This window comes from Manis pentadactyla, chromosome 3 (genome assembly GCF_030020395.1).
Source record: "Manis pentadactyla isolate mManPen7 chromosome 3, mManPen7.hap1, whole genome shotgun sequence".
Classification (NCBI taxonomy): Eukaryota; Metazoa; Chordata; class Mammalia; order Pholidota; family Manidae; genus Manis; species Manis pentadactyla.
The window spans coordinates 191,853,731-191,878,111 of NC_080021.1; the positions used below are offsets into that span (position 1 = coordinate 191,853,731).

The 24,381-nt window shown below is 39.4% G+C and overlaps 2 protein-coding genes across 4 annotated transcripts; one reads left to right on the forward strand and one right to left on the reverse strand.

Moving 5' to 3' along the window:
- Window positions 1-2,754: 2,754 nt before the first annotated feature.
- On the reverse strand, window positions 2,755-6,504 carry MRPL50 (mitochondrial ribosomal protein L50). Its single transcript, XM_036888584.2, has 2 exons — window positions 6,353-6,504; window positions 2,755-3,794 (listed from the first exon to the last, which is right to left on the reverse strand). Exons 1-2 carry the CDS (start codon window positions 6,442-6,444, stop codon window positions 3,413-3,415), a joined length of 474 nt encoding a protein of 157 aa, XP_036744479.2. The 5' UTR covers window positions 6,445-6,504; the 3' UTR covers window positions 2,755-3,412.
- A 124-nt stretch (window positions 6,505-6,628) lies between these two features.
- ZNF189 (zinc finger protein 189) lies at window positions 6,629-22,666 on the forward strand. 3 transcript variants are annotated; one of them, XM_036888577.2, is made up of 3 exons: window positions 6,629-7,046; window positions 7,755-7,881; window positions 15,757-22,666. In XM_036888577.2, the coding sequence occupies exons 1-3, from the start codon at window positions 7,014-7,016 to the stop codon at window positions 17,475-17,477; spliced, it is 1,881 nt and encodes a 626-aa protein (XP_036744472.1). In that variant the 5' UTR covers window positions 6,629-7,013; the 3' UTR covers window positions 17,478-22,666. The 3 variants fall into 3 exon arrangements, with proteins under 3 accessions (XP_036744472.1, XP_036744474.1, XP_036744475.1); XM_036888579.2 differs by having other exon boundaries at window positions 6,630-7,046; window positions 7,797-7,881; XM_036888580.2 differs by having other exon boundaries at window positions 6,630-7,046; window positions 7,800-7,881.
- Window positions 22,667-24,381: the final 1,715 nt, after the last annotated feature.

Below are 24,381 nucleotides of genomic sequence, written 5' to 3' on the forward strand. Positions count from 1 at the left end.
GGTTTTGGGAGGAGATTTCAGCCACCCTACTCTCACCACCATCTTGAGCGCCTCGCCCCCAATAAACGGATTTTAAACTTTATTTCTCCCTTTGCCTGATTTTGGTTTTTAGAGGTGTTTTGCCCTGGGATTTCCTCTCCCCGAACTTACAACCTCTTACACATAGAAGCAGAAGGGGTAGAACAGCTCTAACGTTTAAGCTCCAGGGCTCCAGACAATGCTCCAAACACTTCTGAAGTTCTTAAATGTAGAAGTCCCTGAATATCTGATTGCTGATGACACTTATAGGGCCTGATTACTGTAATTTTTCTAATAAATATGCAGAATTTATTTACCCAACTAATTATTGCCCCCTTCAAAGGAATCATCCTGGGAAAGAATAAATGCAATTTCCTTTGTTTAAAACCCAATGCTTTCCTTTCAGAATTATTGAACAGTCAAGATAAAACAGAAGGAATTCCTTCTCCTGTGTGTAAAATTGTAATACTTTCAGAATATCTTGCCAAGCTTTAGTACATCAGCATATCAACAGGCATTCAGAGGTGGAAAGAAGTATGGCTTTAGTGCATTTGCATCATTCCTCAGGGATGGAGAGAAGTTCATCTCCATATCAATGGGTAATTACCTGGGCAACAGAGGGCTTATATGTACCTGAGAGGTGAGGGAGGGGGCCTGTTTTGCTTCTGCTGAAGCAGGAGAGATGGCCCAGGACTGCAGTTTATGAGCAATAAATGGATTTTAAACTTTATTTCTCCCTTTGATTTCAGTTTTTAGATGTCTTTTGCCCCAGGATTTCCTTTCCCCAGACTTACATCTGGCAGTCAGCAGGATTCCTCTGAACCTGAAATCTGTTGTAATGGGTGTCACCTTTGGGAGGGCTGCCCCTAGAAATGATGGGGATAAGTGGTGCTTACACCAAGGGACATGTGTCTACACTTGTGTGGCCATGGAGGCACCACCACCGCTGCTGGCTGCACCGACCCTAGCCTGTGGCCCGAGCCTAAGGCTACTGTTTCTGCCACTGCTGCTGCTTCTGCTCCTGGCTGGAACCTGGTCACTACTATGGAAAGGAGCAGAGGTCTGGTACATCTTGAAAGAGAGGCAATTGGCTGCTGTATACCATGTCTTGCTGGTTATGGAGCCCACTGCTGGAAAAGCTCTGACCAAGGGGTAATAAACACCCATCCCATCATGGGATGGGTGAGAGACTGGACCTAAAAGCCAGAGTGGCATGGCACAGACACCTACTGTTTATGTGACTAGCTATTTGTCTTTGGCATCCCCAGGGAATAATGAAGCAGACGCATTGGCCCAGGTGCACTGGCTAGAAGGAAAGCCTGCCTCTGATGTGGCCCAATGGCTACATCAGCATTTGTTGTATGTGGGGCAGAAGACAATGTGAACTGTAGCCTGTCGGCAGAGCTTGCCATTGACCTTTGAAGAAGTCAGCTGAGACTGGAAGGAGTGCCCTGCATGTTGTGCAGATCAGCAAACCACAAAGAGGGGCCTAGAGCGTCTCTTTGCAGCCTATGGCCGGTCGCCAGTGATTGAGAGCAATCAAGGCACCCACTTTATTAGGCATGTGTTTCAAGGATGGGTGCAGCAATTAGGAATAAAATGGACGTGGCCCTGGACATTTCGACACATGGACCGGCAATGGTTGGCTCTTCTGGCACCTTGGGGAAAAGGCCTGGAAGCTGGCCTCCTGTGTATTCCTGGAATAACAGCAAAGTGGCCCCCCAAAATCACAGTTATTTGCTTCTACAGTCCTTGTGTCCTCGCTACGCCCCCTGGCTGCAGCTGCTGCCTGATGGCTAGAATGGATGAGCTTTGGACTTAATCTGCATGGGACTTTGAACCTAGCTGAATCTTCTGGCTTGAGAATTATCATGATTGTGTTGCTGTTGTCAAGAAAAAAAACATTTAAAGTGAGGCTTGACTTTATCTAATGTTTGGTAAGTTTTGTGAACAATCTAGCATGGTTGTTAGGAATGAGTAAACAAGTGTAGAAACATATTTTGTGCTTAGTAAAAGATTGTGCTGTAAAGTACATTTACTTAATCTGCATTGGCTGAATCCTCTGGCTTGAGGATTATCATGATTTTATTGCTGTTGCTATTGTAGGTCATTAGTTTGGTTGGAAAAGAGGGAACAAGTAAACTGTAAGGCAAGATTTCTGGAGGGGTGACCTATGGGTAAAATTGTAATATTTCCAGAATATCTCGTCTGGCTTTAGTACATCTGCATATCATTAAGCATTCAGAGGTGGAAAGAAGTATGGCTTTAGTGCATTTGTATCATTCCTCAGGGGTGGAGAGTAGTTTATCTCCATATCAATGGGTAATTAAGGGCTTATCTGTATCTGAGAGGTGAGGGGGGCCTGTTTTGCTTCTGCTGGAGCTGGAGAGAGAGATGGCCTAGACTGCAGTTCGTGAGCAATAATCAGATTTTAAACTTTATTTCTCCCTTTGACTGATTTCAGTTTTTAGAGGTATTTTGCTCCAGGATTTCCTTTCCCTGGGCTTACACCATCTCATTACTCTCTAGCCATTATCTAAAGCCTGAACAAAAAATTCCTAATTTAATCACTTCTTTAATCATTTTGTCATCAGAATCATCTGGTAACTCTGTATTTGAGTACTTTCCACAAATAAATACACCAAGTCAGCAGACTTACTATCCTAGGGAATAATCAATGGCAGTGAATGCCATTTTTTTAAAGTTATGAAAAAAAAAAAAGGTTTGAAATAAACATTATCTCCTTTGAAGAGAATATTCATTTATATATCTTATTCAAAAAGTCATAGCACTTAATAGTTGCCACATATTCTAATTTTTTCATTTTTAATACTTAAACAAGGCAGAAAAGCAAATTACACCTTTAGAAAAATAAAAAACACATTTCAAGAAACTTTAATTCTAAAATGAATACTATTTCTACCTGTGCAGTAAAGCAGGTAGAAATTAATATACAACATAAGTTTTTAAAATAAATATCTGTCTCCTTATTTGTATGTGTACTATATATAACACCATATTTAAGAATTCTAACAGAATTAACATTTTCTTGCATCTACTACTTTATGCCTATTAAGAATAAAGGCCCCATCTGCACATGTAATGGCCTCATCTTAAACCCAAGTTAATTAGTGTCCTCTGGAGAGGAAAATTTTCATAAGCTATTAATGCCTTGATTTCTTAAAAAAAAAAAGTTTTGGCAAGTGTGAAAAAGAAAATCCTGTTATTTACCAATTCATGACATGAGAGGAAAGACAGATAATACATTCCTCCACAAAAAAAGTGGGTTTAGAGAACAGTTCTGCAGTATTTCACAAAGTATCAAAGATCTGATAAGAAGCCCCCTTGCTCAGGGGGAATAAAATGATTTCAATGTATTACTCTTCTGAATTGCTCAGTAACCCCAAGTGATTTTTAAATTGGGAGGCAGATTATTAGCAGTAAGTTCATCAAACTTAGATCTATCCTGAACAGGCACATTATAGAAATCAAGAACGTCTCTGACCCTGCACATTTGGTAAAGCCTGGAGTTAGGCACTGTGTGGCCCAAGTCATCAGCCAAACGTGCCAAGAAACTGAACTTCAGATGACCATCTTCCAGGGAGATGTCCTGCCAATTGCTAGATGAGCCAAAAATTTCTTTGACGCAAGATTCCAAACGATTCTGGAGATCTTCAGGTGGTATGTATGTTCGGCTTCGTAAGGGTGGACACACCAGGATAGGTTCTTTCTTCACCTCCTCCACTGTTTCAGCCACCACTGGCCTTTTTTCTTTTCTGGGATGATCAAAACAAATTATGTGAACCTCTGGTTCAATGCGTTAAGGATGCTGATACGCTGACAAACACCAGACTCAATCTTGCCCATCAATATAAATCAACAAGTAAATTAGTTGCTATTCTTCTGGGCAATGTGGAGAGAAGAAAGAGTAAGATAGGTCTCTGCCCTTGGAAGTTTATAGTTAAGCTGGCACCGACAAAAAACAAAAGCTAATTACAGGTTTTACATGCTCTAAGAATGCCCAAGAATGGGTGAAGAAGTTAAACTGTTCTGTCTGGGGTTCCCAGTCCTCCAAGATCCAAACTCAGTCTACCTCTCTAACCTCCTCTCCCACTAATCTCCTACATGCACTCTATACCCTACCCAAACTAAACTATATTGTTTTCCACTTTCCCGATGTTGTGTTAGCTCAAGTTATATCCTGTCTGAAATACCTGTCTTCCATCTTCACCTATAGAAATCTTACTTATCATGTTCAAGTCCTAGGACAAAACTGTTCTCTTCCAAAAAGCTTTACTTATGTCCCCAATCAAATTCCTCTGTTTTCCTAAAGTACTTTATATTGCTCTTATAGCAAACCTCATCCTCCCTGAGTTTTAATTTTATTTACATTCTACTTCTTTTACTAGATCAGGGTTTCTCAGCCAAAATACTATTGACAAAATTTTGGACCAGGTATGTCTTTGTTGGATGGGGTGGAGCAGGGGTGGGGGTGGGGGAGGCAGGTGGGAGGGCACTGTCCTGTTCATTGTAGGTTGCTTAGGCTACTTAGCTTCTTCCTTGACCTCTACCCACTAAATACCAGTTGCACACCTGTCCCCAGTCATGATAACCAAAAGACATTGCCAAATGTTCCTGGTGGGCAAAATTGTTCCTCATTATGAACTATTGAGCTAGCTAATGAACTTAGCACAGGCTTGTTTTATTGATTTGGGGGTCCTTTGAAAACTTCTTGAATAACTATTATTGAATACATGGGCCAATGTGAGGGTATCTAACTGACACACTATTTCGGTGCCTAATGAAATACTTGTTCATGAACTGACTCCTGTTTCCAATGGAGCTGGCATCTGATTGGGATTGATGGTCCACACAAAAATTGTAGATACCAGAAATAAATGATGTCTGGCCAAGAATATGGTTTGCAATGCTATTCTTCTTTGCCTATGCAAAGGCTCTTCCAGTAATTTATCAGCATTCAATTCTTTATCAATTTCTCCCTATCTAGAGTATTCCTGAGGGCACACAATATGTTGTAACAGCTCCCATCTTTAAAGAAAAAAAAATCCCCCTAGACTCCAGGTGCCCTCCAGCTTCCTTTACAGCAAAACTTCTCAAAGAATTGTCTATACCTATGATCTCTACTTCCTTACCTCCCATTTTGTCCTCTTATTACTCTAATCACATCTCAGAATGAAATGTAATCCACTCCTTCCATCTCAGTAATCTCTCACACTGTTCCAGATTTCTTCCTAATTTACCACCTTCTGATATTATATTCTACATTTGTTCATTTTTGCCTTCACAAGAACATATGCTCTATGAGGACAAAGATTTGGTCTTAGTAACAACTGTAACCCTAATATCTAGGGATTTGTAATACAGGCAGATGCTCTAAAACACGCTGAATGAGTGAATGAAACAAACTTGAGATGTGAGAGACAATAATAAACTTTAACCAAAAAAGAAGGGAAGCTAGTAAGTACATGAGCTGAGAACGAAAATCCTTCCGGACTGAGTTTTTGTTAAAAACCAAAGAAGCCAGCATACGTTTTTCTCTGAGGTTCCCACAAATTTTAATGTCCTAACACTACCTTGGTCAAACAAAACAAATTCACCTTCAAAAGATTCCACATGGTGCTATGGGAAAAGCGTAGATGGGGAGGTAAAAGACTTGGGTTCTAGATTCAACTCTGCCATTAACTTGCTTTGAGGCTTTTAGCAAAATTCTACCTCTCTGTGGGGCCTGTTTCTTCAAATGTCAGAATACTGAAGCTCGGAGAATGGGCCTTGTTTCCACTGCTGTGTCCTTCTTACAGAAATGCTGGACCAGAGCAGGCGTTTAATAACTTTGCTAAGGGAATCGGCGAATAAACAATAGAAGACGACGAGACTGTACCTGATTTCTAAACCTTGCTTGTGAAGAAATACACCCCGCAAATGAATTTAGTCTACCGAACACTTCACGTTCAGGTTCTAAGTTGCTCCTTCCAAACGCGTCATTTACTTCCTTACACCACACTCGGTCCCCAGAACACAGGGTCACTACTGTTTGATAAGCAAATCAAAGTGAAGCTTTGAAAGTGGAAAGGGACGGTGGTTTCATTATGAGAAAAAAGGCAGAAGGAGCGGTACCTGGGTCTCTCTCCCCGCGGAGACCTCAGAACCCTGAAGCCCTCTGTCGTCCGTCCTTCGGGAAGGCGCAGGACCGGGCTCCTGTCTTAATAGCACGACCCTCTCCTGTGAATTCGTCCCTTCATCCTCCTTACTGTGGGGCCAGGTGTCTCTCCTTAATGTCCGTGAACATGACCCACCGTCTAACCTCCCGCTTTACCTGAATCCAGACCAAAATTCTCTGCGTGGCGCCCCTGAGACTACCCTTGCGAGGGCTCTCTGGGTCACACCGCAGCCTGAGAACGCCGCCATCTCCGTGCAGAGCTATGGGCCAAACTCCGCCCCCAGCCGGCAGTGACGCACCCAAGCCAGCCAAACGGGTGTAAGCTTAGCGGGATGCGATCCCTTTTTCCCGGCAGGACTAGCTCCCGGCTCCCGCACTCTTTGCACGCCGGGAAGTGTAGTCCGGTAGCCGTTCCCGGCGGAGGCTGGACAGAGGCACTCTCTTAGAGCATAACGGGAGTTGTAGTTGGGGAGCGTCCCGGGAAGGTTCCGGGTGACGCCTTCTGGTCCGGGGGCGGGCGGCGATCACAGCGCTCCTCGCCTGAAAGGAGGAGGAACTGGCCACCGGGAGGAGGCTCTAGTGAGGCCTGGAAGGCTGTGCACCCAGGCAGGGGAGGGGATTCGGGGTTGAGGGGCGGCAAGTAGTGCGGCTGATATGCTTCTGGGGTCGTGACCGCTCGGGGACCGAAGGAGAACCTGGCCAGACCCAGCCTGGAGGCCTCGCCTTCGTCGGCCTATCTCCAACGGCCATCTAGGCCTCATAGAGGTTCTTTTTCGTGTGACCGCCCGGCTTCCTTCCCTGATTTTCTGACCGGGAGATGGCCTCCCCCAGCCCCCCGCCCGACCCAAAGGTAAGTCGCTCCTCCGGGTATCCACCTCTCTCGCCACCGCAGGAGCTAGGCCGCGCCGCCTCCCCACCGCCCCCCACCTCCAACCGCGATTTTTAGGGCCAGCGCAGTGCCAGAAAGTACCCCCCTGGCGCTGTGGGGTACGGTTCACAGCCAGAACCGCCCACTGGCCCCTTTCAGTCAAGATAAACTTAAAAAATCAGCTACTAATAACTCAAAATTAGTAATGCTCCGAACTAGCACTCCCCTGTGTGAGTTGTTCCAGGTAAGGCACCATTTTTCACCCTCCCCTGTGTCTTCGCGCCTGTCAGATGCCTGGACCTGAAACAGATGCTTAGATAACTTACTGGAATTGAATTGAACAGGGTTTCAACGCAGTGCGAATAGAGAATTGAACCGAGTCAATGGGGTGTAGGAAACTTGGGGAGGCCTTGGGGCAGCTTACTGAAGTTAAAATATTCGAGTATAATTTTTAAACTCGAAAAGCCTTATCCTTAGGCCCCTCACTGAGAACAAGGATTCAGCTTAGTTATCCTCAAGTTTGAGGTGCTTGCGTGTTACAGTTGTTTCTCAGAACTGGGCCCCATTTGGAACTCTTAGTTGTCATGTTCCTCCTATCCTACTGGCCCTGATAGGTAATTTCTTTTGCTACTTTCCGTGGTAGAATTGTCCTTGCGACAAGAACTGACTACAGAAATCATACTATTTCAGGGGTTGCTGACATTTGAGGATGTGGCTGTGTTTTTTACCCAGGAGGAGTGGGATTATCTGGATCCAGCTCAGAGAAGCCTGTATAAAGATGTCATGATGGAGAATTATGGGAACCTGGTCTCACTGGGTAAGAATCTGCTGTTTCTCTGATTAAAATATCTAAGAAGCTATAAGAAGTCAGACTCTGAGAATACTTGGTGGTCCACTGCCAAAACTGCTTTGTTCAAGGTTCTGATTCAGACCTTTCAGTCATTAATTGCTTTCATGACTCTCATCCCTAGTGTTCTTACAGTGACCAAAATACATTTTCTGGCTTCCTGTCTTCATAATCTCTTTCCCATATTGCTCTGTACTTTCCCTCCTGGCTCATCCTCCCACCGCTTTCCTCCCACCCCTTTCACTGCCTTCTGGAGCCCCTATTCTTCTTCACATAATGTTCCTTACCCCTCCTGGCCTTTACTGAAACCTGGCATCACTTTTCTGGCAGGAGCTGCTTATTCTCCCACATCCTCTTCTTTCCCCATCCTTAGTCTCAAGGCGGGAAGGGAGCCCTTACATCCTCCCAGCTTTTCACCGCTATTCCCAAAGCTTTAGTTTTGCACCTCCAAACAAAATCTTTCTCCTCTGAGGCCTCAGTCTTGCCCCACCCACTCAGTTCTTTTTCACTATCATTTGTCAGCTTTTTTTTTTGGTCCCTCACACATGCATTTTATCACATTTCAGAAACTTTTTTGCTAACCCACCCCATTGATGATGCAGTCATTATTTAAGCCTCACTGTATCTTGACCATATTGTCTCAGGGATCCTGCTTTCTATTTTTATTCAGCAACTCACATCAATAATCATACCCTAAATTTTGTCAAAACAGTAAATCTTAAACCCCAATATCAGTTATTCAGGCAATAGATATTTATTGGCTAACTAAACAGGGGTGACCAAAAAGCAGCACCTACTTGCTCTCTGCCCTTGATACTACTGTGACTTCTTGCCTTTCTGCCTCTTCTGCTTTCCTACTACACCTGTTCATTCTTAATGATGTTTCCCATTCCTTGACTTTGTTTCTTTTCCCCAGGTTATCAGTCCCCTCCTGACTTCACCTCCTTCTCTAAGCCATGGAACTGTATTTGAATTATTACCAGTGTGCTTTCTTGCCGTCTTGTTATTAATGCTCTACCCATTTTGCAAACTTCACATCCTGTATTGGTTATAAAATCTGCCTTTTATCCTATCTGAGTTGCTAAACACAGCAGGAGAAACTCTTTAACCAAAAGGCTTGATGCCCTGTATGTATGCACGACTTTTCTTCTTTTAGTCTCCTCTGGGTTTTTTACATCTCGGCAAATTTTTTATCCTTGATTTGCTCATTCCCCTGTTCTGTTTATTGACTATTCTAAAAACTTAAGAGTTTTCCTTGAGTTTGTCTCTCAGTAGTGGACCTTACGTTCTGTTTTACAGAGAACTTAGAGGCCACTAAATGTGAACTCTCAAGTTTTCTGCTCTTCATTTGCACACTTTAGGCTGCTCCTGTCTTCTCACTTCTCCAAGAACTTGGGTCAGGCATTGTTTTTCTATTTTCCTTATAGTTTCAACCTGTTTCTTCTCTGGTGACTTTATTCTGATCATAGGGATGTTCTTGGCTCTTCCAGTTGGGGAAAGAAGGGGGGAAAATTCCACTCTCTTTTGAGCCACAGTCTCCCTCTTGCTTCCTATCTTGTTCACTTTACAGCCAAGTTTTTGTAGTAGTAGTTAATGTGTGTTCTGTATTTCCTTATCTCCCATTACCTCTAAGCCCCTTTCTTGTCTCTACCACTCCCCTTAAATTGTTTCACATTGCTCTATAATAACCCAGTTGTCAAATGCAATAGACTCTTTTTGGGCCTTACTTATTCTGCTTTTCTCTATAGATATTTGAAACCATTGCTTCCTTCTATTGCCTTGCATTCTCAGACTTCCTCTCAGTCTGTATACTTTCCTTGGTGGACCTTATCTACACTCAGATTATCAGCCCTCACTGTATAATGATAGGTCCCAAATTTTTTCTCCATGTAAGGTATCGGGGAACCTAACTGCCTAAGTAAAAATCCGAGTTTGACTGAATGAATATACTTTTAAGACCCATGGCTCTAGATTAAGGTATAAGATTAGATTATTGCATTAGCCTATAAACTAGCTCCTTAACTCCAGTCTACCTTTCTTTTAGTATATTCTTTTTACTGCCACCAAAGTGATTTTCTGTTAACTGCTTACAACTAATGATGATCTTGACTGCTTAAAGGATAAGTATCTTAATTTCTTGTCCCACATACTAGGGCCTCTCTATATAGCCCCTGCCTAGCTTTCTAGCCTCATTGACTGTTGCCTGCACACCACTTCAGTCATCAGCCATATTAGCAGCTGATTTTTTTTTCTTCTATGCCATGGTATCTCTGAGTCACTGCCAGTCTTATCCACACATATGGTATCCTGGTTGATAGAACCAGGCAAATGCCCAGCCTTGCCTGTCCCTAGAACTGCAAAAAGCGAATGCCATATGGACAGAGGCATGGCAGTGAGCCCATCTGTGATCTCTGCTTTCAGGCTCTCTTCCATATTTTAGCTGAAATACAACTTTTCATCAGCTGTTATGTCTCCCTCAATCTTTTCATCTTCCTCTACAGACTGTTATGTCCATCCTCTTGATGAGAGATCACAATTAAATTAGCTCTTCCCGTGTAAAGTTTTCCTCCACTTCACCTTGTCATTTCACTTAATACAACTCTCTTTTTGCTTTGTAATTTTGGCTTTTCATTCATACCTTTCTTTTCCATGCTGATTTTTTTGTTAAAAACTGATAACTACATTGATGATAAAGCTGGTAGCTTGATCTCTCACTTCTTTCAGTTGAAGTCAACTTTTTCAGTTTCAATGACTTCTCTCTGGTCTACCTGAGCCATATTGGACCTTGATAGAATTGGAAATTGCTGTACCTACAAGACCTTAAATTCATTGTTTTTCTTCTTTGATTATAGTCTTCCTCTAAATATTAGTTCAACTACTCATTCATTCAATAAATAGTTATCCAGCACTGTGCTAGCCCCAAAAGTGAAAGTTCTTCCCCTTTCTCTCATTCTTTTACCAAGAAAACTGTTTGTTTTTTTTTTGAGGATATAGATTATATCATTATTTATTATAGCTACAGATACATGCCCAGCAAAAGGAAAAAAAAATTCAGTTTTCTTCAATTTACATTTCAATATAGGTCCACCTGAATTTCTTAAATAATCAGTAGTTATTAACAAAATTTATTTAGTAATAAAAGACATATATTTTTCATTATTTATGATAATAAGAGTAATAGCTTCCTGGCCCATCTCAACTTTTTTTTTGAATTAATCTCATCTTTATTAATCCAAGTGTATATAGAAATCATAGAAGAGTAGAAGGCATAGAATAGTATATACTTAATAATTCCATAGAAAATACAAAGTAATATACTGAGATAAAAGTAGATATTTTACATGTAAGTCCATTGTTATTTTTTAAATTATCTGTTAAGCTTTTTTTTGAGAGGGCATCTCTCATATTTATTGATCAAATGGTTGTTAACAACAATAAAATTCTGTATAGGGGAGTCAATGCTCAATGCACAATCATTAATCCACCCCAAGCGTAATTCTCGTCAGTCTCCGATCTTCTGAAGCATAACAAACAAGTTCTTACATGGTGAACAAATTCTTACATAGTGAATACGTTCTTACATGGTGAACGGTAGAAGGGCAGTCATCACAGAAACTTTCGGTTTTGATCACACATTATGAACTATAAACAATCAGGTCAAATATGAATATTCGGAAAACTGTTTTTTTGATACTCTTTTGGATAGTGGGGTTGGCAGCTATGGTCCCACAGGCCAAATTTAGCACACTTCTTGTTTTTGTAAGTAAGGTTTTATGGCAACATGGACATGCCCATTTTTTTATGTGTTATCTATAACTACTTTCTCATTTCAGTGGCAGAGTTGAGTAGTTGTAGCAGAGACTGTATGGCTCACAAAACCAAACATATTTATTGCCTGACCCTTTTTAGAAAATGTGTGTCAGCTTGTGTTCTGTCCTAAAGTTCAGCCACTTCCATTTTACCATTTTTTTTGCCTTTTCTCTCTCCCTTCAGCTACCGTATTATTAAAACTGGCTAAAGATTATGAAAATCAACTCAGCAAGCTTAAGCCAACAAGAGAAATTATTATAGGGACAGAGATGGCTCATGGACTACCCGAGCAGGGTTGCAACTGGACTCGAGAAAAGGACTGGAGCTAGAAATTAGATCATTCTCAGGAAGTCAGGAATTAACTCTATGCTCTGTTTCTTCTTGACAGACCAAACTTTCCTCCTCATATCCACATGCTTCTGAGTTGATAAATTAGAATTCTAGTCATTTTCCGAATAACTACCTATTTCAGTTTCAATTCCAAGTTCCTGGGAGAGATATACTTTGAGTCAACTGTCTTAGATAAATTAGCTATAATTGTGGGATGGGAACTTATACAATTATGGCAGAGACCTCAAAAGGTGATTATAGCTACTAAGCTCTGATCTAATGAATAGTCATTTTAAGGCTGTTCTGTGCGGAAGGCTAGACTCTCTTGTGCTCTTTACCTATTTATCTATTTGACCTATGTATTTTTATGCTAGTGCCTCTTTATTTTATTTACATAAGCAATATATTGCATTTTATGTCTGGAAATGTTTTTATTTTCTTCTTGATGATGTACTTAACTAGTTGAAATTTAGATTCATTGGGGTTTTTTAATTGGTTCATGGGATTTTCACTGGAATATAATTAGGTTCATAGATGTGCTTGGGAAAAATAAGATCTTTATAATACTGAATCTCTTTAGTAATTTAGTTGACTTAAACTGTCCTATGTCCTTCAGAAAAATTTTATGGGTTATTTTTATGGATCTCTGAATCCTTGCTGGAGTTATTCCTAGGTTTTATGGTTTTTGTTGTGAAGAGCATATTTTATTTTTCTATACTTACTAACTGTTATCTTGGTTATAAGAACCAGTATGTATTTCTTATCTTAGTCTTGTCATTGCTGTTATATTTCATGTAATTCTTTTAACAATTTTAGGTAGATACCCATGTCATCTACAAATAATTATAATATAATCTTATTCCTTTGAGTAAAACCCCTGGAACATTGTCCATTGAGTGAGCATTATGAAAAAACTTTTTCTTCTCACAAAGAATTTATAATCCAACAGAAGAGACAAACACAAATAGTTAAAAATACAGTATAATAGTAGCTATAATGCAGTTATGGACAATGGCTGGTAATAGAAAACAGAACACCTAAATTTGACTAGTGGACTTAATGAAGCCTTTGTAAAGAACTGTTGCTTTGAATTGAATCTTAAAGAGAAACTTAATCTTAAAGAGTTTGCCAGGTAAATAATGTTGGGGGACATTAGTAAATGAGATATGCAAAGAAATGGCATAAAAGACTATAACACAAGCAGTTTGCCCTCTTAAAGTGAGAGAGAGTGGATAGGATGGTGAATTGAGACATGTTATGAAGTACTGGGTATCATAGTGTAAAGAGCTTTGATTTGATCTTAGAGGTGGTGGAGTGCTAGTGAATCTACCGGTAGTGACATGACTAGAATTCTATTTTATGAAGGTCTCTCTGGGTTCACTGAGGGGGCAGCCTAAAGACCGGAGCTAAGAATTTTTAGCTGGTTTTTCAATAATCGGAAAACACGAAAAGAATGTAGATACTAGAAAGTAGAATAATTGATTTTGGTGATTGATGAACAGAAAAAGGGAGAAATCTAGGATGATTTCCTGCTTTGGGACTTTCAGGAAATGGATGGTGATGCCTCTCAAAGATGGCTAGAGGTAGAGATAAGTATGACAGCAGATAAAGATGATCTTGTTGATCATGAGCCCTTTTTGAGACATCTAAGTGCCTATATTCAGAGAATGTGTATTTAGAGGAGATATGGATGTAAACATGGGTAATAATATCATTAAACAGTGGACAAAGGAAGAGATATGAGGGAAATGTATTAGAAAAAGGCCAAATAAGAAGTAGGGAGGTAACTAGAAGAATATAATAACAGGAAAACCAAAAACAGATAATGTGAAGAAATGGGAGTAGTCAGCAGTATCAGATGCTGCTGAGTAAAATGACTGAAAACTGTACATTGTATTTGTAATTTGAAATCATTGGTGATTTTATGAGAATTTTCTCTAAATGCTGGAAACAAAAACCAGACTTTACAGTAGGTTGTAGAATAGACTGAATGGGAAGAGGTTGCACATGGAAAACATAGTTAAGAATTGGAAAACTGCAGCATTAAGATTTTTTTTCAAAGCTTGGATTTCATGAAGAGAAGGGTTCTGGTTCAAGATAAAATTGGATATATTTGTTTGTTGGTGGGAAGGTGTCAATGGAGAATACAGATTGAAGAAAGAGGAAAAAATGGTAATAATTGAACAAGGGCCCAGAGGCAAAGGGTATTAAGAGCAGGTAGATTAGCCTTGGTTAGGAATGGGATATATCTTCCTGTACCATTGCAGATCATTTTATAGCCTGGGTCAGAAAGTAGAGGCAGTTCTCTCATCCTTTTTCATTGTGTGAAAGAAAGCACTCCACTGAAAGTGAATTTGAGATAGAACATTGTAAGTAGCTTAGGTAGAAATAGAGTTTTTACTACTTTCTTAGGGGAATAAAAGATTTTTTGGAATAAAATAATTTAATGGCTGATTTGAAATAAGCTGAAGGAAAATTTGAAGGCAACTCCACGGTTAGAAGACTAGAAAATTGGGAGAAAAGAGGAAGTGAAAATATAAATTGTTGAGGAACAAATATAAATTGGGTAGTGATCGAATCTTGTAGTAGAATTATCCAACAGGCAGCAAGAGAGAAACCAGAGGCAGACATAAGTGTCCTGTATGGCACTGTTACATCACAGATCATTATGTTATCTTTCCTCCAACACACATAAGATTTTCATTTCTCAGATATCATACAGACCCTCAGTTAAAACTAGATGTTTCCAGCTTGGGTGTTATATCTTGAGTAATGAGAATCATGTATGCCAGAAGAATGTATGATTTGTGGTAGGTAAAGTCATAAGCTACCACACACTGCTCTTTTTCTTTGTTTCTTCCATTAATTCTGATCATGTTCCTTTATGTTTGTTTTATTCTAGTCTAGTCTGTCTGTCTATATCATAGACTCCATGTCACTTCCACCCATTTTTTAAAAGCCATTTTGTCTCTTGATATAGGAGTTGCTTTACTTAATGTTTTCCTTATCGTATTATTTTCTTTTCCCATTTGTACTTGTTTCCATTTGGTAGGGGGCTTCATGTCTAATCTCTGAGTCCTAACTCATTGCACAATGCCTGGAATGATTTTGATCACAGTAAATAAATGCTTGTTAATAAACGAATTGTTGTTTCCCCTGGTTGTTGTCTTTTATCCTTCTCAGCATCATTTTTTGTGTTCCTTCCTATCAGTTATTTGGTTTACTCACGTCCCAATGATACTATCTCATCCTATATTTTCCTGAGCCTATTGTTTTCTTCCCATGTTACCCTTTTTCCCTTGATAGGCTAGTACATCCCACCACTAGTTTTATTTCTTTATTTGCCCATCTTACCTTGCATCAGTCACTGTTGATTTACCAGCCTTTCCTCCCAAGTCTACCACTCGTGTTTGCTCATTCTTTGCCTCATAAACTTCTTTTTATAAGCCTTCTCCAAGAAAAACATTTCATCAGATAACTACTACTAAATAATAATATTTATATAACTTGTATAATTTGCCAAGTACTGTTCTAAATACAATACGTTTTTGAACTAATTTAATCCTCACAACAATACTGTGGGTAGTAAAGTACATTTTGTAGACATATTTGATTAATTAATCCTCATTGTCTTATTTTTCATACAGTTGCTTCTTTCTAGCAAAGAGCTTAGCTGATGTTTCTATTTTCTATTTATTATTCCAGATGTTTTGAATAGAGATAAGGATGAGGAACCAACTGTGAAACAAGAAATTGAGGAAATTGAGGAAGAAGTGGAACCACAGGGTGTAATAGTTACAAGAATCAAAAGTGAAATTGACCAGGATCCCATGAGTAGAGAAACCTTTGAACTTGTTGGTAGGTTAGATAAACAGAGAGGAATTTTCTTATGGGAAATACCAAGGGAATCTTTGACCCAGGAGCAGAGAATGTTTAGAGGAAACACTAACATTATCCGTAAAAGACCAAACTCAGAAGAGAAATGCCATAAATGTGAAGAATGTGGAAAGGGTTTTGTCCGCAAGGCCCATTTCATTCAACATCAAAGGGTTCATACTGGTGAGAAACCTTTTCAATGCAATGAATGTGGGAAAAGTTTTAGTCGCAGTTCATTTGTGATTGAACATCAGAGAATTCATACTGGGGAAAGACCCTATGAATGTAATTACTGTGGGAAAACCTTTAGTGTGAGCTCAACACTTATTAGACATCAGAGAATCCACACTGGAGAGAGACCCTATCAGTGTAATCAGTGTAAACAGAGCTTCAGCCAGAGAAGGAGCCTTGTTAAACATCAAAGGATTCACACAGGTGAGAAACCTCATAAATGTAGTGACTGTGGGAAAGCCTTCAGTTGGAAGTCACACCTTATAGAACATCAGAGAACTCACACTGGTGAAAAACCCTATCACTGTACCAAATGTAAGAAAAGCTTTAGTCGAAATTCATTACTTGTTGAACATCAGAGAATTCACACTGGGGAAAGACCACATAAATGTGGTGAATGTGGGAAAGCCTTTCGATTAAGTACGTACCTTATACAACACCAAAAAATCCACACTGGTGAGAAGCCTTTTCTTTGCATTGAATGTGGAAAAAGTTTCAGTCGGAGCTCATTCCTTATTGAACATCAGAGGATCCATACAGGTGAAAGACCTTACCAGTGCAAAGAGTGCGGGAAAAGCTTCAGTCAACTTTGCAACCTTACTCGGCACCAGAGAATTCACACAGGAGACAAGCCCCATAAATGTGAAGAGTGTGGGAAAGCCTTCAGTAGAAGCTCAGGTCTTATTCAGCATCAGAGAATCCACACTAGAGAGAAGACTTTTCCATACAGTGAAACTAAGGAAAGTTTTGATCCAAATTGCAGCCTTGTTATACAGCAGGAAGTCTACCCTAAGGAAAAATCTTATAAATGTGATGAATGTGGGAAAACTTTCAGTGTTAGTGCTCATCTTGTACAACATCAAAGAATTCACACTGGTGAAAAACCCTACTTATGTACCGTATGTGGGAAAAGCTTCAGTCGGAGCTCATTTCTTATTGAACATCAGAGAATCCACACTGGTGAGAGGCCCTATCTGTGCAGACAGTGTGGCAAAAGCTTTAGTCAGCTTTGTAATCTTATTCGACATCAGGGAGTTCACACAGGTAATAAACCCCATAAATGTGATGAATGTGGGAAGGCCTTTAGCCGGAATTCAGGCCTTATTCAGCATCAGAGAATACACACTGGAGAGAAACCTTATAAGTGTGAGAAGTGCGACAAAAGTTTTAGTCAACAGCGCAGCCTTGTCAACCATCAGAAGATCCATGCAGAGGTGAAAACTCAAGATACCTATGAATGTGATGCTTGTGGCGAAGCTTTCAATTGCCGCATATCTCTTATTCAGCATCAAAAATTGCACACCACTTGGATGCAGTAAATGTGGGGAGATACTTAAGCTCAGTTTGACTTGAGAGTAGCTGCCCAAGTGCAGTTTCAGTATGGCTCAACACGTGTCAGATTTGGTGATAAAGCAAATTCTTGGCCTCAGGCAAATGGTTTCTAAAGATTCTGTGAATAGTGGGCAAGTGCCCACAAGCAATTGAAGACTTCCATTATTATTTGTTTTGACGATTATAGAGAAAGACAATTTATTTAGGCATCTTTCTTTAACAAATCTATCAACAGAGAGATTAAACCCAGGTTCAGAGCACTTGGTTAAAATTAATCTGAGAGATAAAGTTGTATTAATACAAGGGAGTTGGAAAGACACTGTTTAAACTAGAATAATTATACAGAGGGTCCTCTGCCACCATTCTATGGTGGTTCTTTCAGTTCCATGATATATTTGGCTATGGATGCCAAAGTCCACTAATTAAGCATATGATAAAATTTTCAAGGAAACAAAGCCCCGTTTCCTTTTTTTCTTTTGGGAACTGGTATCCAAAGTTTTTGTCATCAAGAAAGACAGTTTGGCATGTGTTTAAAGAAAGGTTCTTTGAATGCCTTGTGGTTCCCAGATCTATAAAGTGAGTGACCATTAATTTTACATGTAAAGATTATGTGAGTAACTAACAAACCTAGCAAAGGTGTTACCAAGGAACCTTTGGGAGTGCCTTTTCTTTTTTTTTTTTAGATGGACCCAGAACGGTGGAGGAAGACACTACTTTTTGTGTCCTCCCATCTGTGAAAGATATTTGTAATTCTATACAAAAAATCTTACTCCACCACTACCAGTAGCATGTGAAAGTGTACATATTTTGATTACCAAGAGTTGGCAATAAAAAGACCCGGAGTCTGTGCTAGAAAGCTGAGATATTTTGGTATTGCTTTGGTTTTAACGGTAACTAGACTTTGCATGCAATTTTAAAATACTTATTTATGGTTCTAGGGCTTCCCTTAGTTAATGGTTATTATAAACCTATTAATTCACCTTTTTTAATCATTAAAACTGTTTTTGTTTTTGTTTTTACTTTGGGTAAGAGTTCTTTGTTACTTTAGATAAAATCTATCCTGTCAAATACATTACTTCATTTAAAAATAAGAATCAAGGATTTGGAGGAAATTGCTCTCTCTCTCGTTCTGCCTTTTCTGGGATAGTACAGCTACAGTTAATTCCAGGTTCTTCAGTTTCTGAATGTAGAATTCCTAATCTCCAGAACTCTGTAATTCTAACTTCCTAATGGTTTGAACAAAAGCCCTACTTGTCCCCTATATCCTAGACATTCTAAACACCACCTCTAAACTTTCATCTTCCCATCACTGAATATATGTGTGTGCGTGTGTGTAAATGTGGATGTTGTGGTACATTTGTGGAAATGTACCTCTCTGTGCATTCCCTTATTCAAATTAGGTACTCATAGTTACCATACAGTTAACTCTTCAAAGCAGAGCTTGTAGCCCAATGAAAAGTGGAAAAAGTAATTGAAACATTTGATTCTTCAATAAAATCATCCACCTGCCCTAAATCTCCCCAGCTTTACTAATTCTATAGCAGTGGTTCCCAGGCTAAGGTCTCAACTAATAATAAGGTTCCTAGGCCTGTTCTCAGTATTCTGAAAAACCTAATACAAAGTGTATGTTTTAAATGCATGCACACTAAGACATTGCTTTGGATTTTGCTGGAATTGCATGTTTCTTGTATGCCAGCTTGCTTAGTAGAAGCTCTGATTGTTGACATTGTAATGTGGGGCCATGGTCGTATGATGTAGTCCTACTAAAATTACATAGTTTTTAACACCCTTGGATGTGAATCTGGAGTGACAGCTCCAAACTCTAGTATGAGACAGTTCTTGGCGATATGTACAATTCATAGCTTATAAAAAGCATAGCCAAAAAGGTGAATTTTTAAAAAGCAAGCTCACTGCAAAAATGATACCAGTATGATAATTAGAAAGTCATTAATGAATTCTATAAGAGCAGCTTCCAAAATTGGGAAGAGCCTGTTTTCAAGGGGTTAAGTAGTTTCTGGAAAGTGTAGATCATCAGTTCCCAAATGCTATCAATTCAGGACAAGTTTACTGTCCCACATTCAAATGGTAAAAATAAGGGCAATATAACATCTTTGTAAAAAAGTAATTTGAAGGCCTTTCCTCTGAAATTATTTCCCCCCCTTTTTTGAATAAAAAAGGCTTTTTATAATAGTAATTTTAGGGATGATCTGTTGAATATATATGTATCTTTAGTTTTAAAAAAAATTGGCAGCTCTTATTATTCTATCCACTTCATTTTACTGGTCTATAAAAGGGAATAAAAAGTAGATTACTTGTCTGTGAATATAAAGAAGGATAGAGATCAAGATTAAAGAAAAATCTGAGTATTTTTCCATCTGAGAAGGTAGCCAGTTGAAGAAAAGGTTGAAGATAAAGGAGAGCAGATGGAAATAGATTATCCTATTAGATAAGCAAAAATTCTAGCAGTAATGGAAGGATTTTCTTTAGAGGTTTTCTTCCGCCAATTTGGGAGAAAAAAAAGATTTAATGTCTTGAGGGGAAGGGGAAGAAATAGAGTGCATTTGAGATTACACATTTTTAAACAGTCAAATGCACATTTTGAGAGGGAAGGGTTAAGAAGACACCATTAGGGGTAGAGTTGGGAACCTTGTCAATAGTATAGGTTTTGGAGTCAAAGCTGAGGAGAATGGAAGAGAACCAAACAAACAATGGAAGGGCTTCTGGGGTTTTATTTAGGGCCCATCTAAAGAACTATGAATATTTAATGGAATTACACAGATTCCTTGGGATTGACACATGAAATGATTTTGAAAGAAAATTAGGGTTAAAGTAGATGAAGTAAAATATGAATTAGTAAATGTATTCAGGTTCTCCAGAAAAACAATCAATAAACCAATAAGGTAGTAAATAGGAAGGAAGGCATTGGCTCATGTGATTATGGAGCCAAGAAGTCATAATATGTCATCTAGCTGGACAACTATGATGTGGTATAATTCAATCCAAAGGCTCAAGAACCAAGACTGCTGATGTCCAAGGACAGAAGATGGGTGGCCCAGCATAGGCAGAGAGCAAATGGGCCCTTCCTCCACCTTTTTGTTCAGTGAATAAGATGCTCACAAGCATTGGTGAAGGCCATCTTTTAGTCTACAGATTCAAATGCAGATCTAGAAACCCTCAGAGACAGGCCCAGGCAATGTTTTACCAACTATCTGGCAGCAATTAGCCCAGTCAGGTTGAGACAAAATTAACCATCACAGTAGAGAACATTTTTAAATGAGCAGATAAAAAGTCTGGTGGCAAAAAAAAAAAAACTATAATACTCTAGTTTTGGTGAGTGAGGCATTTCACTTTGACCTGTCTTTCCTAAAGGAGGATGTCAGCAAATCAAGGGGCACACAGAATACCCAGAATAAACTTCAACCCTTTCTTAAATCTAGTCCAGATATTCCATTTTTTAACAGTTACTGTTCTTAATTGGTATTTGATACCTTTTGTCCTCTGCCTCCTTCAAAAGTATTCTGTGGCCTTGGGTGGTTGGTGGGGGTGGGTTGATTGATTTCTTTTTAATTAAGACCATCTCTGTAACCATGATGCATAGACAAGTAAAGGAAGACATACATTTACTGCACAAGTGGTACAAGTTCAATTAACATGCATCTTTTAAATACCTGCCAGGTGCTATGTTTATACTATCTAAGTATTAGTTGCATAGTTGCATCAAGCAGTCCTTTATCCTCAAGGAGACTTTGGGGAGTGAATAGGAAGCCTCCTGTGTTCCATACCATAAAGATGAGAAAAATCACCTAACTTTACAAAACACTGAGTTTGATACATTTTGCACAAATAAAACATGCATATCTCTGCCTGTACTATTTCCTGTACAGGAGCCATGTTCTCAAGAACACACCTCATGGAGTGGTTAAGGCACACCTCCATATCACATGACAGGCACTATGGCCCTGGAACAAAGTGCACTCTGACTTTTTTTGGCCTGTGAATTCCCTCAAGGCAAAACCAGAGCAGGACAAGGAAAGGTTGGAAATGGCTGCAGAAAGATGTCCTGATCTTGGATATCTTAAGAGGGCAGGTATATTTCTCTGACCTTGGGCTGCAGCCTTACCCTGATTGTTCCACACTGCCGGAAGAATCAGTGCTGTATTTAGAAGATGCTCTATATTTCACTGTGCCCTGTACTCAAAGGGCTCACTCAGTTCTATGCATGTATGTAAGCCTCTTTTTGAGAACTAGATGTAGGAGCATTTTGAATTTTCATTTCCTCCAGTGCTTGCCTCTCGAGTTACAATAAACAGAGACTTTATTAGAGTGTTAAATCGCTATGCTCCATAGGGAGAGTTTTTGTTGTTTTCTCCCATCTGAAGATAATGTCCACTCATCAACATACACCAACAAAAAGCTAGGCCCCACATTGAATTATTATTATACATACTTTGCTGTGTCCCAGTTTCCTCTCAATCCTCTACATTCAAAAAACTAATAACTGTCAGCAATACCTTTCATCATGTTATTCCCTGCTCAAAACTTTTTCACAGGTTCCTATTTCTTATTACTTCAAGGTAAGGCTTTCTGTAATATCCCTGCCCAGTCTCCCCTTACCCTCCATGGTGCCCCTGCACTTGGCCTCATCATTCTCATCTAATTCCAACAATTTCCTCAACACGTACATCTATACTTAAGTTAGTACAGTTAATTCATATTCACTCCCACTCAAGTGCCTTTACCATTCATCAAAAACCTACTTGAGATAGGAAAAATATGTTTATTCACAACTTATGTATCTGGCACTCTACATAAAATATTGCTAACCTCACAGCAACCCTGCCTTACACACAAGGAAACTGAAGCTCAAGTTCCCAAGATCAGAAAGCTAGCAATAAGCTAATTCATCTTACCTTTTAAATGTCCTTTGGTCTGAGCACCTAGCCTATGCCACTGTGATTTAGTACATAATATATTGTGTACTGTTTTGTTTCCTAATTGTTCCCTGTCTTCCTCCTCTCAATGGCAAATGTACAAGGACCTTGTAGTATCTTTGCAGAGCCCAGCATATAGAAGGTGCTGGATGAATACTTGTTGCCTGATTTTAAATATGTTCACATATATTAATGCTCAATATTGAGAGCTAAACTATTTCAGGAAGCTTAGGACAGATGTGTTATAGCTGGAAAATCATGTTTAAGTATTGAAGAAACAGCTGTTTTGCCATTAAGCCTGTCTCTTAATTCATCCTTTCTAGAAAATAGGCTTACAGAATTGGTAGTATTACGTGAGTCTCTAGCCTCTATAGAGCATGGGTAATTCATCTTTAATCTAGAAGTATGGCAGATACTGTTTCTAAGGACAGGTTCACAATTCTTTATCTGAAAGCCTTGAGAGCACGTATGTTTTGGAAATAAGAATTTTTTCGAGAGTTAATATAGTGCTTATGGTATGTACAGTATGTACAACTCCCTCTGCAGAGTCTGAGTTGGCACTTACAATCAGACACATTAATATCTCTGCATCCCATCAAGTGGAATAAAGATGATAGCCTGGAGTCAGGGTTTGCCACCAAATAATTTGCTGCAAGCTTACAAGAAAACTTGGTTTTCAGAGCTTTTTGGATTTCAAAATTGTGGATAAGGAAATATGAACCTGCTGTTGAGATGTATTGACTCATTTAATCTCAATAATTTGCAGTACTAAACTTTATTTAGGATATGAAGAAACTGAGCCACAGAAATGTTGTATAATGTGCCCTAGGTCATATGGCTAATAAGTGGCAGAGCCAGCATTTGAACCCTGACTGTCTGACTCTGGAACCTGTGCTCTTCACCAACATGAATACTTCCTCCCAAGGATTTTGCAGGTCACACTGACCTTAGTCTCACCCACTGGTTATGTGACCTTGGACAACTTCCTCAGCACAAAGGACACCAGTTTCCTCCACTGTTGCTGTGAGTAAAATGTTGCTATCAGATTTAGTCTTTACCCCAGGAGAGTTAAATAAGATGGACAAAGTCACATTCCTGCTTTGCCCAAAGCGTGCTTCAAGGTTTGTACAACTTTTCAGAGGCTTATATTTTCATTGTCACAGGTGGCTTCTGCTGAATTAATTCACATTATGAATCATTACAAATTGTCTCAGTATCTTGTTTTTGTACAGCATGATGTAAATTCACATGTGAAACTCAGCTCTTCCCCTCAAGAAGACAAGTATCTTTAGATTGCTTGATATTTCTTTCCATATTAGAAGTCTGTTCCCCAAAACAAAAAAAAATGAACAAAATAGCAGTAGAATCATAGATACTGAGAAGAGACTGGGGTTACCATGGGGGAGGAGTTTGGGTGAGTGGGTAGGGAAGGTGAGGGGGAGAAATGGTGCACCAAAATGCTCCGTTATAAGTTGGTCACAGAGATGGTAGTACAGCATGGAGGATATAGCCAATGATTCTGTAACATCTTCCTATGTTGACAATAACGACATTGGTGGAAGTGAGTATTTAATAATATGAGTAACAGTTGAACCACTGTGTTGTATGCTTGACACCAATATAAGGTTGTATATCAATGATGCTTCAATTTAAAAAAAGCTTGTTACCCATCTTCCCACAATTCCATATTGCCCTAGCTTTTCGCTTGCTGCCTTCTCTCTTTCCTCTCCTTTTTCATTTCTTCCTTCCTACTCACTCATTTCCTTCCCCTTCCTTCCCTTTTCTCCCCTTTCTTCTTCAGAGCAAGAACAAAGTCCTCTTTCTATTCCTTCAGGCACTTAGTAATTTTTGGTGACCTTGGCTTTTGATATTTACACTTTCAAGGCATCATCTTCTTCCAGTAAATTATTGAAGTTTTCTTACACAAAGTCACTCCTAGAGAGTGCCTTCCCTCTTGCCC

Excerpts from the sequence above, each read along its gene's own strand:
- MRPL50 (XM_036888584.2), bottom strand. The coding sequence starts at position 6,444 with ATGGCGGCGTTCTCAGGCTGCGGTGTGACCCAGAGAGCCCTCGCAAGG. Across the intron at positions 3,795-6,352 it reads GAATTTTGGTCTGGATTCAG|AAAAGAAAAAAGGCCAGTGG; the intron begins GTAAAGCGGGAG and ends TGATCATCCCAG.
- ZNF189 (XM_036888577.2), top strand. The coding sequence starts at position 7,014 with ATGGCCTCCCCCAGCCCCCCGCCCGACCCAAAG. Across the intron at positions 7,047-7,754 it reads GCCCCCCGCCCGACCCAAAG|GGGTTGCTGACATTTGAGGA; the intron begins GTAAGTCGCTCC and ends ATACTATTTCAG. Across the intron at positions 7,882-15,756 it reads TGGGAACCTGGTCTCACTGG|ATGTTTTGAATAGAGATAAG; the intron begins GTAAGAATCTGC and ends TTATTATTCCAG.